General features: G+C 38.9%; 1 protein-coding gene across 14 annotated transcripts in view; it reads right to left on the bottom strand.

The window, feature by feature from the left end:
- The window catches only part of CYRIB (CYFIP related Rac1 interactor B), a 98,865-nt gene that overhangs the window by 8,309 nt on the left and 70,975 nt on the right, over positions 1–19,581 (bottom strand). For 7 of the 14 annotated variants that reach the window (XM_056333888.1, XM_056333889.1, XM_056333884.1 and 4 more), the window contains 3 exons: positions 8,397–8,479; positions 2,406–2,527; positions 575–680 (listed from right to left, as the gene is read on the bottom strand). In XM_056333888.1, coding sequence (XP_056189863.1) covers positions 575–680; positions 2,406–2,527; positions 8,397–8,469 — 301 coding nt within the window. In that variant the 5' untranslated portion in view covers positions 8,470–8,479. Of the gene's footprint in view, positions 1–574; positions 681–2,405; positions 2,528–8,396; positions 8,480–9,531; positions 9,615–19,581 lie in introns of those variants that run through there. The other 7 variants (XM_056333886.1, XM_056333887.1, XM_056333891.1 and 4 more) reach the window with 4 other exon arrangements.

Below are 19,581 nucleotides of genomic sequence, written 5' to 3'. Positions count from 1 at the left end.
TTTCGTGAGCTATGCTAATAACTGTCTAAAAGTGAGGTAACAATGGATGGTTTGTGAAAAAACAAATCAAGTCTAATAGGTTTTATCAGCTTAAGCACATCAGTCAAGCTGGTTTTGTAAAAGGCACGAAGTGCCATCTTAACTATTGCACCTGCTCAGGCATTTCCAAGACCAAAACACTTCTGGTGTTTGGGTGGGAATAACAGTCACTTTTAAGAACTCTTAGTATCAGAAACATTAGCAGAACTCATTGCCAATGAATTAGTTTACTAATTTTCAAAACAATCAGCTAGCTAGTGCTTTCCAGAGTTATTAAAGGGGTAGAGAGAGAGGATAACAAGTACACTCCCATTCTCTCTCTCTCCTCTAAGGTATCCACTGAATTAAGTTTGTTTACATGCAAGAAGGTAGTATGCAGATGTAAGTAAGATCTATTCCAAACTACTGAAGGAATCTATGCAATATGAGCTTTTATCCACTAACAAGGGCCTGACCCAGACGAGATCACATCTGAATATGCCAAACGTACTAACTAATGAAGACAAAACCCCCAAGTTAGTACCATGCCACGTACCTAGTCTTTGAGAAAATTCATAGAATTTCTTTAGTTTGCCTACTAGTGGAACAACTGCACCCCATGCCTTCTCTTGCAGCTTCTCATCATTGGGATGCTGTATTGCCTGAAATTAGACAAGAAAGAGGAAAAAAGTATGCTTAGATTAAGAATAACTGATACAGTACTGGGAAAAAAAATAATCTATGCAGGACAATTGTTTCAAGAGCTAGTAATTAAAAAGCCTACCTACTGAGAAGTTTCCAGTTGAGATACAAGCCTGTACTAACCCATGTCTGTTCCAAAAAGCTCTTAAAAACTTGTGTTGAAAATAAGTATCCTGAATAGGAAAACAACTTGCAGACAGTATAAAGAAACTGCAAAAATAAAACTACTTAAATAAGAAAATTTACATAAATGTACATCAATTAAAATTAACAGCTTTACTGGGGTACCTTCAAGCAAAAAACGTTTAGTGATCAAAGCCCTACTCTAATGTTGGTATCTATTTTGAATTTGCAAAGGGGAAAAAGAAAAATCAAAAATATTTGTTGCAAAATTCAGGCTAAATATTAGACTAGGAACATTTAAGCATAATCAACAACATAAAGTGCTACTAAGGCATGGTGTGTAACCAGAGCTTTGAGGTATATATGCATAGAACTTGTCTTTATAGTAAGCCTCCCAAACACATAGAGCCTTAAATTCAATCTCTCCATGTTTTCCAGATAGAAACTGACTATTTAGAAACTGAAAATTACTAAGAAAACAGAGATAAAAATGCTCATAACTCTCCTGCTGCACCTTCATGGTCAAGTCCTTAATTCCAAAATCTGTTGCAGTCAACCCTGGGCTGTGACTTGCTGCGCACTCCTCTGTGGTCACTATGAAGTTTCCTTCCTGCAATGTCTACCTCCTCTCAGGAATGCCTCTCTTCTTTCTCCACAGATGCTGCAGGCTTCCTTGCTGAGACACACACATTTCTGCCCAATCCTACAGCCTCTCTCTGAACATCCTCCTTCCTTGAAGAGCAAGTAAGCTTCACCATCACCCCTACTAAGGGTTGTGTGTGACACAGTCACCCTTCTTAAATATACCTTACAAATTCAGAGAAAAAAAAACTCATGGTACTCTAATGAAAGCTGAATAGCTATAAGTACCTCAAATTCATCTGGAGTAAGCAGAAACTCCTCCTATCTAATAGTATTTCTTAAGTGTATGTTAGAGCGAGTAACTCCTCACTTCAGGAACACAGCAGCCCTCACTGCTGCATCTGAGGAAGAAGGAAAGGGGGTTGAGAGAGTATTTATTCCACCCTTTCTTAAATGTAAAGGAAAAATGGAGTGACATGCTGTACAGAAACTTCACTTCTGTTCCAAACATCTACTTTAGTAAATAAAAACCAATTAAAAGGGACTGAAAACAAGATGCCTTTTGTGTTAGGATTACCACACATCAGACTTCTCCAATTAGTGTACAAAAAGATGTCAACACTACTCAATATTGTCGACACTACTCACTGTTGTCATGCCATGCTCCTTTCCAAATTCACCACTAACTCAAGAAGAGCTTACATGGCAATATAAAGAAAAAGCAATAGCAACAGTTCCATAGAAAGTTTGAGAAGCATCATTTGCTATTACATATGTGCATTAATATTGCTGAAACAAGCAACATCTGTTTCGCTGTTAAAAAGGGACATTCCAAAGCAGAAATTCAAGACAGCAATTTTAATAGACAACATGCTTTGCCAGAACAGCTCCTGCAAGCAAAGTTAAAATCCAGCAGTATTTGGTTAGGATCGGACAATGAACACCCACAGGTTGTGCACAATCGTAACACTCTAGCTCACCTCTCGTATTTCATGGCCAGCTCCTCTATATGACTGCAAGTCTTCCAGTATTCCTTCTGCATCCTTTAACACTACATTCACCTGATTATAAATTTCCTTTTCAGATTCTGTAGGTTGGGCATCTAAACAGTAGAACATATTAAATATATATATATATATTTAACAACAATATGGAATTCAATAGGCATATACCATCACCTATGGGACAAATTCTTCATGCAGCAGCTCATCAAGAATTTCCATTCTCTGGGCTACTACAATTTATGAGGAACTCCAAGGGAGTAATTGTATTTTAGTAGTCTTTTAGCTTCATTTAGCACCCCAAAATTCCACCTGGAATCTATCCTTCCTGACTTACTTAAAATTGAGTTAGGAAAAGAAATCCTGACAAGTCATCTTTATGACTATCATATCAATGTCACCTTAGGGTGCAGTACAGGCCTAATGGAAGAGACCTCATGCAAGCGCTCAAAATTTTGACACCCTTCGCTGCAGATATTACAGGAGGTGTTTGTGACTACCATTATCCAGAAACACTGCACCTGATTATTTTCCATCTTCCCTGCCTCTCCTTTTACTGGTTGGGAAAGGAGCCATATCTTTTACTTCTAAATATATTTAATTCTCAAAACATTATTTATTGCACTAATTGCAAAATCAGAGCTGAGAACAAGAACTATTGTAAACTCAGTTTGTTTCTTTCCTTTTTCTCCATCCTCTTGAAGAATATATGCTGTCTCCCAGTTCTTCTGTAACAAGCTGAAGACTTCCCAAAAACATATTTGATCACCACTTCAAAAAGCTACATGTACATGTTCAGAGAAATATAATTCAGTAAGAAGTATGTTTTGAGAAGAAACAACAAAAAGGCTTTAACCTTTAAAGATAATCATCTAGTACAGATATCTCAGACCTGGTTTACCTGATAGGGGATCAATTTTTCTTTTAAAATTCTCATGGAAGCTGTAAGGTTAGTTCCTGTTAGATTGGTTTTTTAAAAAAATTAGTTGGTTAATGAAGGTGTTACAAAAAAATCCACTTCTCTGTTTACCTGGGTAAAATATGTTATGAAATAAATACTGTGATATTTTAATTCAGGAGTTCCAATGCCAAAAGTCAGGGTATTAACAATAGATACTTTTTTATAGGGACAAAAGTTATCTATGGACAATATATCCTCGTGATTTTGTACAGTTCAAAGTCTGGAAAATGTTTTTTCAAAAGTGTTTTTTCCATGATGCATATGTATAACTCCCACAAACAGTAACGGAAGTTAGGTACGTACTTACATTAAAAAAGAAAAAAAATATCAAAATCACAGTATCCTAGTGTTGCACACTGGACAAGAGCATTAGAAAACAAAATTTGCATTAGGAGAAAATAAGTTTCATATGCTTTACCTGTCTAGATTTTGCTGTAATTTTAGCATAATACTTTTTATTTTTATGGTTTAATGCATAGAGTGGGCATTTTAGCAAAATATGCCTATATATAGACCTTGCAACAGTTGAACCGTGGTATTTTGAGAACCATCAAGAATTAGCACAGGTAAAAAAAGCTTGTCACTCCTTTAAAAAAAAAAAGTGTTAAGAGCACCACATTGATTAGGCATCGAGTAAAAGTGGCCAGTGTTTTTCAGATCATCACAAAGGTCACATTTGTAATTTTGAAAGCTGCTGAAGACTGCTGTAAGAAATGAAGACAAAAAAAATGAGGGAAAAGAGCAGACAGGTAAGCACCAGGTGACTGGCAGCAGTTCATGCACAAACATGAAATGCTATAGTGAAATACAGACTAAAACATGAAGCTCTGTAGCATTCCAGATTGTGGTGTTAAATAATGCAATCAAGACTTGCCACTTGGATCGTCTCACGCTGAGTACATCTCTTGACTATTTAATTTTTCATGCTGTTTTTTCTTTACCCTCTCTAGTAAGGAGAGTTCGTTTTTCAACACAGGGGGGCACCGCGGAAGGGCTCACCAGAACTCCTCCTCATTTTGAAACCCATCAACAAGCAGAACAGACGTAGTACAATCAGCTTCCAGGTTCAGAAATGAAAATCACCTTTCGGATACAAATTAAGAGGTCTTCACTGAACAGTTGGCTACGCAAGTCAACACCTTCAATACCTCTGTTCGTGTTTCACTTACGATGTAAATCAGCCAGCTACTGTACTTCATTTCCCTAAAATGTTCCAGGAAACCTAAAACAATGGTTTATACTTAATTTTCTGGAGTGGTGGGTTGTGGGGTTTTTTTCTTGATGTTTTGTTTTGATTATACCAAACTTCTACATATAAACATTTTAAAATCCAGTAGGCGCTGGATTATTTCTTTTGATAAGTATTTTATTTTGATGCACCTAGTCCTCTCCAGCAGAAGAAATGTGTAAACCTGATTTGTCGCAACTTAAGTTCCTCTCCCATTTGTAATTCTTCTGCACCTAGAAAAGAGCTCAAATTTAAAAAGTAACCCTCAACTTTTTTATACTTGCTTCACAATACATTTAGGAAGTTAATAGGATAGATTTAAAAGATACAATATAAAAAAAAATCTTCAAGCCCTAGTACTGGCTGGCTCAGACCAATTGGTTTATTTGTTTCTCAGGTGCTGGTTAAGGCACCGTATTCTGAAAGCCCATCATAGGGGGAGAAAGGGAGAGGTTCCTCTTCCTAAGTGCTGCTGTGATCTTGAACAGATGGGAGGTAGCACTCCCACCTATCAGTAGGTACCTTAGGGCTCAAGCTACAGGACTTTCACTTGAGAATCTCCAATTATGGAACTCATTTTCCTTGGCGTGGAGTGCACACAGTAGGAAAAGGAGTTATACTTCTGGAGTTAGTCTTGACAACTAAGAAAAAGCAACCAGCAATGCCAGGCATCCAAACAGCAGGATGGAGGCATACAATTTCAGGGATTTCTCTTCTCTCCTTCCATAGATGTAAATTCCTGCTACACCTTTATGATGAGGCTTTGCCTTTACCCAGCAAAGTTTTCCAAAGGAAGAACAAATACAGTAAGCACAGCACTGCTCACTGAAATGTTCTGAGGTTTGATACTGTTGCCAAAGGAGCCAACCCTTGTTTATTCAAGGCAACTTTCCCATTTTTAATCCAATAGTATGGAAAGTGAAGACTGAGATCCCTCAAGTAAATGGGGAGTTCATCTTTAAATTAACTTAGAATTTAATCAGAATGTTGCTGCACTAGATGCAATTTACATTTAGAGTTCATAAAGCTCACATGTTAACGTATTAAAGACAAAAGAGTAGACTTGAAACAATATACGAACACTGTTATGTAAACTAAATGCTATGAAAGTATGACAACATTGCATGTGGGGAACACACACATCTAGTGACTATTTAAAAAATATTTGGCTAGCCTACAGAACTAGTAGGGAGAGGAACTTGGGGTTAAAAGTTTATACTGCACAGCAAACACTATTTAAACTGAGATTTTTCCCAGGGAAGAACACATCAAGTCATCTGAAACTGTCTGGGACAAATCTCACAAGCAAGGGAGAGAAAAATCCCAGACTGCTGCAGATTAAATGATTTATTCATCTCTATTATCATTATTACAGAGAATGCAATCTTTGCGGCTCCTCTGAAACCTAGCCAAGTTCTTTGGAGGTAATGCAGAACACTTTCAGCTCTAGCTTGAGATCGCCATCTGCAACCAGAAGTACTCTGTGTATTAGCTACTATTGGTATATTTGAAAAGGATTTGCACTGTGACAGTAATGACACCAACATATAAGTTGAGCTGTAAGTTTCCCACATTGTAGGTGGTGGTTTATTTTAACAACATAGTCCTTACCAAGCCGTGCCTTTTCCTCTGCTCATGTTAAAAGTGGCACTGCAGAGACTTCGGTAGAATGCTTAAGACAACTATTTGTTTCAAACAGGTAATGTGAATGACCAAAGGAAACACAAGCATAACCAGCGTTGGCAAGGAAAAGCCAATGGCCCATTACATCATTCATCAGAGGGTTTTTTGCATGTATTCTGATAGTCACACAAATCACTGAAATCTAGCACCAAGGTAAGTATCTGGGAAAAAGGGTATCTTGGAAACCAGTCTAAAACCTTTCTAAATGTGGAGTTTGTATCCCTATAAAGCTTGATGGACATTAGATTTTTAGCTCTTTATGGTATTGTGCAAGAAATGTTTAACTAGTCTGCTCACTCCAAAAATACATATGGATTTAAGAACCAAAACTACTTTGAACTATTTATTATTGGGCCAGGCATAACACTGAACTGGCAAATTTGTTTTTAATACAGAGCTTACTTGCTCTTCCACATAAAAACACAACGTTAAGTATCACAAGATTAAGTGCCAAGTCTTGAAGAAAGATCTTGACTGTGTCAAAGCCAAGATCCTGTCAAGGCAAGCTATCTGAAACAGAGTAGAAAGAAGCATGGATACACAGTATTGCAGCAGAAACAAATGCAGGACAGGGTCCAAAATGAATAAAGAACAGTCTAACAATTCAGCCATAATATAAGTCACTTAATTTGACTGCATATGTAAACATTTCATGTCAGCAACCTGCTTACTCTCATGCCAAATCTTGTTCATGCTCAAAACATGCACTTTAAAACAAAACTGATAACTAAAGAATCAGAATTTTCTTAAAAATAGCAGCAGTTTTTATTGAAATTGATTTCAGAATTATGCCTCTTGTATCCAGCTAACCTGAATTAATTTAGTCCGATGAAATGGTCAGTATTTGCAGATTAAGCTGGAGCTACACAACTCCAGTGTTCTCCCATACCAGTTACTCCCTACTTCACTATGTCGCACCTATTCTGCCATGTGAGATCTGATTTCTTTCTGATTCTTGAACACAGCCCTTGATTATCTTCCCTTTATGAATAATTTGCATGGCTATCATCTTCCAATATCAATACATTCAGAAGAGACAATTGATAAAATCAACAGCACAGGATAAGGATTTAGAGAAGTTATAACTTTAAACATCACTGAAGCAAAAACCTATTTCCCCAAGCATTCACTTTCATATTAGAACTAATATAACCAACTGCTCCTGTTTTATCAAACACAATTGAAAAATAATTTGGGGGAAGAAAAGATGATATAATGAATCTCAAATTATCCATATCACAATACTTGATCAATTTTTTTATTACGCTATTCCACTGTATTTTATTACATGGTCAAAATGCACGAACATTAGTTTTCTTATGCTTGCTGAAGTACAGCTGGGTAAAGCAATAGCGTATCCCAAAAGAAAGTAATTAAACATGCATAGCAACAGCCAACACCACTTACCTGCCATTCTTAGGCTATGTCGTATCATGCAACAAAAAATAAAAGCAGAAACGCTAAAAATATGTGAACCTTCCAGAATGTTTGGCATTGATCAGACAAGCTATTCCTCTCTTCTTTTCAAAAGCAATTTAATCTCTACACTGCACCCCCCTTTTAAAGAGGGATGAGCTTAACTGTCAAATTTCAATGCCAAATTGAATAAGGTTCACATATACACCTTTAACGTGATGGTGTCGGAGAGCTATGAATAACTGTTGTGAGCCAATCTGCACATGCAGCATTATTCGGTGGCACACTGGGAGTGAAGAAAATCAGGTTTCATATTCAGTCCTTCCTCTAAGGTGCATGTTATGTTCTTGCAATTTACAGTAAGTCTTAAAAAGTAACTCAAATTCTTTTAAAAGTTTTGGTTAAAAGCAGACGGAATTTTGCTTCAAAACAAGAACCGTATCAAATCCCAACAGTAAAATATGTTTTGAAAGCCCTCCCTGAAATAAAGATTCTATATTTTAGAAACAGAGGTTATTTTAAAACAGATTATTGCTTTCTACAAAAGCCTGCTAACAATTATCCATAGCTCAAGCATGCAAAGCTGTTAGAAGAATGGCAAAGTGAAAACATACATTTAATACATGACAAATGCAGTCTACTGCAGGCAAAGAGTAATAGATATATAAAATCATCTTCTCACTTTCAAAATCAAGGAAAAAATTTGGCCCCTGCTCAAGGTCTGTGCATGTCAAAACTTTTAGAAGGTTCCCCATGTTAAGGTACCTGCCAAGACAAGAATGAGAGAAAAGAAAATTTTCTTTTTATAAGAAGGAACAGCCCAAATATAGTTGAATGAAGCAGCGGGGGAAAGAAGACCAGAGAATTCCATCAGGCATGAATCCGTCCTTCAGGCTGCTGCCCTGATGGGTGGAGGGAGACCCCCACCTTGTGGACGTACAGCTGGGTGATCCCAGAGATGCAATGCAGCTTTCCTGTAAGAAGTGACTATGTCACCAACATCTTCACAGCTGCCCCTTTGAGAAAGCGGCAGAACTCCAACCGAAGGCCTTGCCAGTGACTAATTCTGCAATTCTGTCCCGGTACACCCTAGCACCAGTGTCCTGAGCAGGAGTACCACACGCTGAGGGCCAAGTACCATATTTTGCAAGCATTGGCATTGTAGCTATGCTACAGATTTTTACCTGATGGGACAAGAAAAGGAAAGAGCTTTAATTTTGTCAGCCCTTAGAATTTTGTCAGAAAGCCATTACAGAAAAACTCATCAAGATACATCATTTCAGTGTGCAGAAAGTGCTAACACAGGTAGGCCACAGATCTTTTACACAAGGTGCCCAAAACATCTGTGAAGCTCAGACAATTCTACTCTGAAATTTTGGATGTAAAAAATGCACATCAACTGCCCCATGAATTACCAAGCCAGGATCAGGAATGACTTGGTACTCACTTTCATCTAAAACAGGATTACAGCGAACAACTGCTCAGCACAGCTTACTACGGCATACTGACAGAATTTTTCATTTTATGATAACTTGATATGCAGGCAGATGGATGGACATCACTGACCACAGCGACCCAAAATGACTAAGCACAAGGAAAGAAAACGTACACAGTAGCATGATGGTGGCTTGGCTACTACTGGAGGGAAGAAAAAAAAAAAAAAAAAAAGAAAAAAAAAAGAGGAAAGGAAAAAACACATGCAACTCTTTCAAATTGCAGACTTGCAACTGAGTCCCCTAGCCTTCACTGCAGCAGGTATAAGCAACCCTACTGTTACCACTTTAAATGCACCAGCTGTGAAGGGCTGACAGACTTACTTTCAAAATCCAAGAAAAAATGAGCTGCATTGTGGTCTATGTCCCTGGTTAGCACCTTAATGAGATTACCCATGCCAGCAAACCTAAAAATAAAAATGGCAAAATAATTTAGTTCCAATAACCATTTCCTATTTTACGTACACGCCTGGGGCTCACTGGAGCAGGGATTCCACCAGGTTTTGCACACTGGATTCATCACAATCTAGTGGGAAGCAGAAAACGTGCACTACACGGTGTATTTCCACTCCCCTTCTCAGGGAGGAGCGATTGTTGAAAAAATTAAGAATTATAGCTTTGACAAAAATAAAGATCTGAATTACTGGCATTTTTTCATCTTGTTTAAGACATTTAAAGATTATGTTACCTATGACTGAGCAATTGTTTTGTGTAACTGCAGCAATCCACAGCCAACTAAGCCATTATTGCTTAGGACAAAAGCAACCTCAAATGGAATTGGTGTCATCATAAGCCTTATTTTTAACTCTCTCTCCATAATCCAAAGCAAATTTTGGAAAGCTTCTTAGTAATAGTCATCTGTGGCCAACGAACAATGCTTCCCATCAAATCACAAAGTGACGAGTTGAACACAAGTTAGACTTTTCTAAAAACAGGAGATAATCAAGTTTCAACAGTTCTTCTTATGCTTGCTGTCACATCCCAGCTAAAAGAAATTAAGTGGAAGAAAATTAAACAGTCATTAGATTACTCGCGGTCAGATAAATTAAGGAAACAGTTTTAAACACTACCATAATTTTCAGAAATCAATACCTTCTTCAGCAGGACCATCAAAACTGCATTTCATAATAGGGCAGCCTTTGCAAGGACCCTCCCATGATTTACAGAGGCTGAAAATATACTTCAGAACCACTGCCCTGAAATACCAAGAATTCACTGGAGTGCTGCTGCAAGACAAACTCAAGACACTACCCAAAAATCTGATCTAAAACTATTCAAGAATAAGCCATCAGCAGTCTGACATTTGAATTCAAGCATAAGAACCAAAAAAAATAAATCAAGTTTCAAATTAGCGTAACTATACCAACCTACTAGTATATGACCTTTTTCTTATTTTTACTTTTACTGAAGACTGATGTTTACCTGGAGGCAGGTAGCATGACCGTAAGAATCATTAATTTATTAGGAATCAAGAAAACTGAAGCAATGTGAAATCAAACAAACTCTCTGGAAAAACAAGTTTTCAGAACTTGTGTTGACAGATTTCTTGAGTTCCGTAAGAGAAACACAACTGGTGTGTGAGGGAAAAGCAAAGTAAGAACAGCATGCAATTTATGTTTTAGGATACACAAAATTCACCAATAACTCACACAATTAACAAAAGCTAGAGAAGGAAGGGGAATTAATCCCAGATTGTGGAAAATTACTGTCTTTGAGCCAACAACTTCGACAGAACGACCAAACAGTTAAAAATCTAGTTTTAGGAAAGCAACTTTGAGCGTAATCAACTGATCACAGTAGATTCTGCACAAAGAACTTTATCACTAGGTATACACTTGCTTTTTTGCACATTCAACTTTCTCCTTGAACCTCAAGAAAATACAAGTCCTGCTTCCTAAATGGTTGAATTTAGTTCTCTGGAAAGTCAGATCAGATTTCCAAGCCTGTCAGAAACACCCATTATTCAAGGAAGTTTCAAATTAGGGTGTCCAGTTTAGACACTAATTTTAAGAACTAATCCATTAAAACATGTTTCTTCAAAGAGGCAGCTTTTCCAGAGCTTCCCATTCCATAGCTCAGTGAACTCTTCAAATGCTACATGTGCACCCATGCTGTGTAAACAAGCAACATAAGAAAGCAAAGATACTACTTTTCCGTATCTTGCAAGCATGTTCTGTTAACACAGAACCGAGTAAGGCGCTTTGTCCACTCCCCGACAATGAGGACGTTCATGATCTGGGAAAAGCTGAAATACAGAGGCATTCTTGAACAAGTATTTTCAATAGGGGCAATAAAAAGCCAAAAGTACAAACTGCCTGATGGTGACCGAGTCTGTAATTTCAGATTTAAAACCCAAGCATCAATCTCAGAGCAGTTTACTACATATTTCAATTCTAATGTTAACAAGCAAGTAGCAAATATAGCAGTGAATGGCATTAACCCCAAAGAGAGTGCTTAACTATACCTACAGTTAATGCCACGCCTCAGCTTTTCAGCTGCACCACTCCCTCCTCCACCAAAATATTTTCAATACCTCAAGTAAATGCCTCTATGTAGGTTTTGCTAACAACCAGTTTCCTAAGAGTTTACAGGGTCATGCATGTGGTTTAAATATTGGAGAACATGACTTCTGAAGGTCAGAGTAGGGGCACACTTACAGGGTTGAAATATTTTGAAGGTAAGTTGACAAAAGAGCACTTAGCCACTGCAGAACAGATTGTTTAATTGAATCCCTACCACCACCTAAAATGAGTAAAGGGTCACGGACTCAGTTTTACAATACAAATACCTTCATTCAGACCTCCATCCCCCAGAAAAAATTGCCAATAAGAACATACGGATTCTTTTCTGGGAGAGTTCAACAAACAGAGAAGCACAATAAAAGGTTTGGCACTAGGGTGAAACAGTAGATAGGAAACAAATTCAAGCAGAAGATGCAACTGACCTCATGGTAACAGTTCAGTGAACAGCCTCTCTGAGAAAAGGATAGAAACTGAAGATTATGAGATCGGATTAATTCAACTACAACAGCAACAAGATGATATATGATACAGGAATACATTTCAATTTACATGAATACAAAGCTGCATGAACACTTGTTTGTAATAAAAGTTTGTACCAGACCTCTTCCCTCATATATTCAGCATACCGAAAAAAACTTCATAAACTGTAGCCACATCATAGTTTTGCATAAAAGATACACATTCACATTTGCTTTCTTAGCAGCAGAACATTCACAGATTTTATGGAGAGAATTGAAATCCAGCTGAAGCAGGACAAACACAGTATTTTTGAAACTTGTATCAAGATGAATTCTAACAGTTATTCAAGGATCGCAAGTATTCCTTAATACTGGAAGATCTGCTGTGTTTTAAGAATTGTGAAAATGACCACTCCTCCCGGTTGCAATCCAAAAAGACTTTAAGCTTGAAAACTCAATTTAGACAGAAGTTGAGAAGATAACTGATCTAGCATTTTTTTTGGAGGACACTTTTTCTCTCCTCAGCATTCAAGGTAACGAATGCAAGATCCGACAATCAGAATTTACTCTTCTAGCGAGGCTAAGCACTAGCTTTGAGTCTGAAACGGCCTTCTAGAAATGAGACCGCAGTGTCAGTGTAGGACCTCCCAGATGCAAGGAAGCGACTGTAGGTCAACATGCCATGGCTCAGGTTAGGTGGCTCTACACTTCTGTGCATTATTTTCCTTCAAAAGGTACAGCTAAGCAGCAAAAAGAGCTGACCTGTTGCACTTGGGTGGAATGCTAGAGAGGACAAAATGAAAAATTACTTCTCTCAGAGGATGCTACGTCAGCAGAGTATCTGGATCAAGCTAGAGTAAGGCAACCTAGTTCAGAGATGCCTAGTGCTCAGAGGTTTACTACAGATTCTTGTTTTGTTCAAGATAGCTCATAATTTGCATTTCTGCTGGGCCCAAAAGACATGAAAAAAGGTCCACTACTAGCTCTAATACCAAAGACCATGACAATCTGCATGTAGTAAAAGAACAGTCTATGAAACTATCCATCAGTTATCTTCAGGGACCTCTTCTGCTATTTGATGCCCTGCGAAAGCATCACCAGCATGGAAGGTTTTGGTAGTTCTAGGCAGACTTATCTTGGTAATTAACCACCACACTGGCATGCCCAGTCAGTACCAATTTACCAAGCAGTCTTCCAATTTCCTTGGAAGTCCACAACTTCAGCTGAAGTAAGTAGAAGTCAGTTTACAGAGTCAGATGTAGTTCCAGTTAACTAGCCCTGGTGCTGAGATACCATTGTCTAGTCAAGCACACCTGCCGGCACTAACTGCACCCTTGTTGAGCACTTTGCCACATCAATCAGCCCCGATTCAAGAAAGATTTAAGCCTGTATGAAGACCAAAGCCAACAGCAAGCACTACTGACTGAGTTTTATATCCTGCAGCTGGGCTTTGTCTCAGAGCCAAATAGCTGACTCAGAACACTGGAGGTGACACTTTCGTAGCTGCTAAAACACCTTTTGACCCACAATTGTTCCAGCTCAACTGGAATAAAACCCACATGGAAGCTGTAAACCTTATTGAGAGGAATTCTGCATACTGCAGTCACCAACATGAAAATATTCCTGTGCCCAGCCCTAAGTACAGTTTAGGTCACTTTCTATTTGTACTTCTACAGCTTCAGATTGTCAACCTCTGTCCAATTTTATTTGGGATTCTCATTCAGAATACAGTACACTTCAAAACTTGCAAACTCTTTTTTTCCCCAGGGGCCTTATTAAGATTTCATAGTGAAGTGTCCAACTCATTAGATAAACTGACACTGTAAGATTCAGTAAAAGTGCACTTTAGACCGCCGAGGTTTTCTCTTGCTATGGATTCAACACCACAGAATCAGAGCAGAAAAACCCCACCAGTCTGTCCAAAAACTGAATGTCCCTGTGAAGCTGCCCAGAGTCCCTCCTGGCATGCTCTGTACTCCAGCACAATAGTCAAGCCATGTGGAGCAGGTTATGGGAAATCGGAGCGCAAGCCAAGAACATGGTTTAAACTTGACCTACTTGCAGAGGAAGACATACGGAATGCCACATTTCATTACAATGATTTGGCCCATTACAGCCTTATGGGGTTGTATGATGTTGCGTGTAGTGTCATGATCAGACAAGCGGAAAGCAAAGGCATATTTTCAAAACAAGTCTGGCACGCATGCCCTTCCTGCTGAAAACATCCCTGACACATTTCAATTTTCTTTTTTCCCTAAGCTAAGCCCAGGGGAAATTTAATAGAAATACATGATGCAATTAAATTCAGCCAAGCACTAAAGAAATCTTCTTCTCTCCCACCTGAAAGAAAAAACATACATTAACAAGCATTTTGCTTGTAATTGGTGAGCAGCTGGAAAACCTAACTCTAGTTAAAGGTTAAATACTACAAAGACAGTCGTAAGTGGCAATTTTAATTTTGCTTTGTTCTATCAGAATAGCATGCTTTCAAACTAGTTAAAAAAACCCAGTTAAACAGATGGAAAAAGTGTGTTTGCAACCATTGAAGAATGCCTGCTTCAAGAAAACATCAGCTCACCTTTTTGAAAAGTATACACTATTCCCAAGACAACCTTTAATGAAGCTTAGCACTGCATAGGAACATCCAGAGTATGAAACCTGAACTCCATGAAAACCTCATAGCCATGCTCTGCAGTCTGAAGGAAGAAGTTAAGCACAACACTATACAGAAAGCACATCTAATGAAAGAGAAAACATTTTTTTCCAGGGACTGAGTTTTACATTTTCTGTTGGTCATATACACGTGGCATAAACATCTGACTCAAGAGGTATTTTGGTAAAATAGCAAGTGAAAAACACTTATAGCATGAAAAGTGTAACATTACAGTAAACCACTACAGTGTTATAACAGCGAGTGGTGCTACATAAACAAAAACCTAGCTGAACGTCTCCCTAAACTGTTTTTCTAGAAGGATAAACCCATCAGCCTAGCAACTGTTTCAAGGCTTACTGAACATTTTCTGCCTATAGTATCAAGCCATGAAAGGAGCAGGGGGTGGGGTGGAAGGCAGTGAATAGGTGGCTGCACACATCGCCTGAATCCAAGGCAGCCCTTAGCAACCCACAGTATCACTGAGCGCACAGCCTATCACATCAAGCGTCGTTTTCTCTCCCGGTGAAGCAGTTAAGCTTCACAAGCAGTGAGAATGTATCTGCCCTCAACCTTAAAAGCCAGAGTGCTGTGGAGATGGAAACAGGCTTGTAAACCACACTGCAGTAATCACCCTTTTCAGGAAGTTGTTAATATTTTCCCTGGATCCAAACATGTTTTTCCTAGGCTAACGTGCATTTATTTCTCTTCTGAATAGTGCCAGAGAAGCACAGATGACTTCTGACAGATTCTAATTCCTACTACTGATACTGGTGGCATTTAAATTAATAAAGATCTGTCATTAAACAAAATCCCCAAAAAATAACATACACTGTCCAGACCAGAAATAATAACAAAGGCAGGGACTGGGAAAATGAAGAACCACCTGCTACAGGAGAAGATCAGGTTTGAGACCATTCAAGGAACCTGTAGGTGCACAAGTCCATGGGACCTGATGAGCAGTATCTGCAGGTCCTGAGGGAACTGGCAGATGAAGTGGTTAAGCCACTATCCATCATATTTGAGAAGTCATGGCAGCCCAGTGAAGTTACCACTGACTGAAAAAGGGGAAACATAACCCCCCTTTTTAAAAAAAGGGAAACAAGGAAGACCCAGGGGAACTATAGGCCGGTGAGTCTTACCTCTGTGCCCAGCAAGACCATGGAGCAGATCCTCCTGGAAACTATGCTAAGGCACATGGAAAATGAGGTGGTGATTAGTGGGGCCATGTACTCTGTCACCAAGGGCAAATCATGCCTGACTAATTTGGTGGGCTGCTATGACAGGGTTAGCGTTGGTAGATAATGGAAGAGCAACTGTTGTCATTTACCTGGTCTTCTATAAGGCATTTGGCACCATCCCACACAACATCCTTGTCTCTAAACTGGAGACGTGGATTCGATCAGTGGACTACTCAGTAGATAAGGAATTGGCTGGATGGTCACACTCAAAAAGCTGCAGTCAATGGCTTGATGTTCAAACTGAGGCTAGTGACAAGTGGCGTTCCTCAGGGGTCACTATTGGGACAATGCAGTTTAGCATCTTTGCCAGTGACACGGACAGTGGGATCGAGTGCACCCACAGCATGTTTGCCAGTGACACCAAGCTGTGTGGTGCAGTCAACACACTGGAGGGAAAAAATGGCATCCAGAGGGACCTGGACAGCCTTGAGACATGTGCCTGTGTGAACCTCATGAAGTTCAACAAGGCCAAGAGCAAGGTCCTGCATGTGGGTCAGGGCAACCCCAAGCACAAATACAGGCTGGGTGGAGAATGGATTGAGAGCAGCCCTGAGAAAGCAGAAAAGGACTTGGGGGTGCTGGTGGACAAAAAGTTCACTGTGGCCCAACAATGTGCACCTGCAGCCCAGAAAGCCATCTAAATCCTGGGCTGCATCAACAGCAGCATGGCCAGCAAGCTGAGGGAGGTGATTCTGCCCCTCTGCTTGGCTCTCATGAGACCCCACCTGGAGTATCACATTCAGCTCTGGGTCCTCCATCATTAGAAGGCCATGGACCTGCTGGAGAGAGTCCAGAGGAAGGCCATGAAGATGATCAGAGGGCTGGAGCAGCTTTCCTAGGAACAAAGGCTGAAAGAGTTGGGGTTGTTCAGCCTGGAGAAAAGGTGGCTCCAGGGAGACCTTAGAGCAGCCTGCCTGTACCTAGAGGGGTCTACAAGGAAGCTGGAGTGGGACTTTTTACAAGGGCATGTGGTGAAAGGACAGGGGGGAATGGTTTTAAATGAAAAGAGGGGAGATTATATTAGATATTAGGAAGAAATTCATTACTGTGAGGGTGGCGAGGCACTAGACCAGGTTTCCCTGAGAAGCTGTGAATGCTCCATCCCTGGTAGTTGCAAGGTCAAGTTGGATGGGGCTTTGAGCAGCCTGGTCTAGTGGAAGGTGTCCCTGGAGTTGGAACTAGGTGGTCTTTAAGGTCCTTTCCAACCCAAATCATTCTATGGTTCTAGTGAAGTAATAGTAAAAAACCCTGTTACCCACTCATAGTCTGAAAGAGAGCGAGACACATGAAGATTATGAACTTCAGATTTAGGAAGGAGAATCTTGGTGCTATTAGCTTAAAACAAGTTAAGAGTTTGAATAAGCTGGTCTCATTTTCAGGACTCATCATAACTACAATAATATTAAAGGTACCAGTTTAAATACTGACATTAACTGCTGACTCAAACACATATACAATATTACCACACCAGTCACCAGCTGTGCATAAGACACACAATTTGATTCATTACTGGACAAGTTATTCTAGCAAACATAACATTTAATCAGTTTTTACATACATTTTCACTACATACTTCAGTCTAAACCTATGCAAAGACCTGTGCACTGCTTTCCGCTCCTGACACCTAGTGGTTATTCTTCCACAAAAACTAATTGCAAATTAATAGCAATAAGAACAGACAGACAAGCCAAAAAAAATATAAAAATACACCATTTAATTCCTGGGGCTTCAACCATCAATATCTTATCTGAATAGTGGAGAAAATTTATACAGCCAGACAGAAAACGTTTTTGTACAGGAAAGTATTCAGGCTACTTAAAAGCTGTTAGAAGCTGCCTCTGATATTAGTTCTTCTGCTAAAGTGACTTTGATACAATGAACTGTTTTAGTTGAAACTGAAGTTACTTTTTTTGAGATCACACATCATTAATAAAGTCTCCTTTCTGAACAAAACTGAATTCAAAACTTGTCATATCAGGAAAATGGAGGCTTGCCAGGGAAAATAGGCTAGTGAAAAAAGGCTCACATTCCTCAAAACCAGTATTGTAAAGTACGGTCAGGTCAGTGTTTATTCAGTCCATTTTTGCACTTAGAGGAAATCAAGGGAAAGGCACTGAAGAATCCACAGTTTCTTTAGAAGAGGCAGTCTTAAAGCCTTGTTAATTCGGGAATATTTTAGTGGCACAGCTGACGCTGAATAACTTATTTGACAGGAGCTACAATAAAATAACTAAGCATGCCCACACAAGTCTGGAATAAACGCCAATTTGTCTGCAAGAATTACTCTTAGTTTTAAAACAGAACTTGTATTGAAAAGGGGAAAGACTATGCTCCAAAAATCTGCTCTGATTTACCCTTCAATGAGAACTGCACAATTCTTCCAAGAGTGAATCTGGAGCTAAAAAATAATTAGATATACTTTCCGATTTCAAAATGATACAAGCTCAAAGCTCAACATGATTTCTACCTTAATTCTGCATAATTATCTTTTAAATTCAATTACATTGCAACTATCAGGGAAAAAAATACTTTTTTTTTTTAGTTCAGGGACATAGACATTTGAATCCAATTTACACTTTGCTTTCTCCAAAGTTTGGAATCTTAAAAGCCCTTTGCAGTGCTGTAACTCCTCCAACAGAGGTCAGTACCTTACAATTTCATCTCCCAGAGAAAGGGAAGCTTGTCACAAATGTATTGATACTATCTTGGAGCTTTACAATTCTTGAGAGCCAGCAACTTTCTTCCAGCTCAAATACTGCATTTAGTCCATGATCTTGTGACATGACCATGGAAACACTGGTTGACCGTGAAGCCTGTCTTTTTACAAAGTAAGTTGAGAACTTTCTATTTTCATCAGGTACATAAAGATGCAAAAAAAAACCCCAACCATTTAACAAGTAACAGATTGCTTTTTATTATTTTACAGAAAAGCTTCTTAAAGAACAAAAGATGGTACGCCTATTGAAACTGTGCTATACAACCACACCACTGTAAGTTTCATATCTCAAGAATGTCAGCCTGTAATTTAACAGCTGTCAAGGTAGTCTCCAAAAAACCAAACCTAACAATAATTTGTATTAAGTCCTTCTCCTGTCAGCTTTTCAACTCAGTGTAAATAAATAAATAAACGAACAAATGAATAAAAACACCAAAAAACCCCCGAAGCCTTCAAGTTCTATGTAACCGCTAGGGAAAAAAAAAAAAAAAAAAAAAATAATAAATCAATCTTTTCAATCCCTAACTTCACTATAGTGTCTAGTCCAATTGATCTGCCACCTTTTACTTGGTATTTCACTTGTGAAGAAGCACACTCCTCTTCGAGCCTAATCTTATTTGGAAATGTGTTTTCTTTCGATATAATGGCATTCTCATCTATAAGAATCAGACTCCCACACATTTCGATACCCAAGCTGGATGAAGTTGCACTGAGGCTCTGGCAAACAGCCTTGGTAACACTGCCATCTAATGTACCAGGACAAGGAGTACAATCATCTACATTGCTC

The sequence above is a fragment of the Falco biarmicus genome, chromosome 3 (genome assembly GCF_023638135.1).
Source record: "Falco biarmicus isolate bFalBia1 chromosome 3, bFalBia1.pri, whole genome shotgun sequence".
NCBI classification, from domain to species: domain Eukaryota; kingdom Metazoa; phylum Chordata; class Aves; order Falconiformes; family Falconidae; genus Falco; species Falco biarmicus.
The sequence above is the reverse complement of the archived record's forward strand: the minus strand, read 5'-3'. Positions and strand labels throughout refer to the sequence as shown.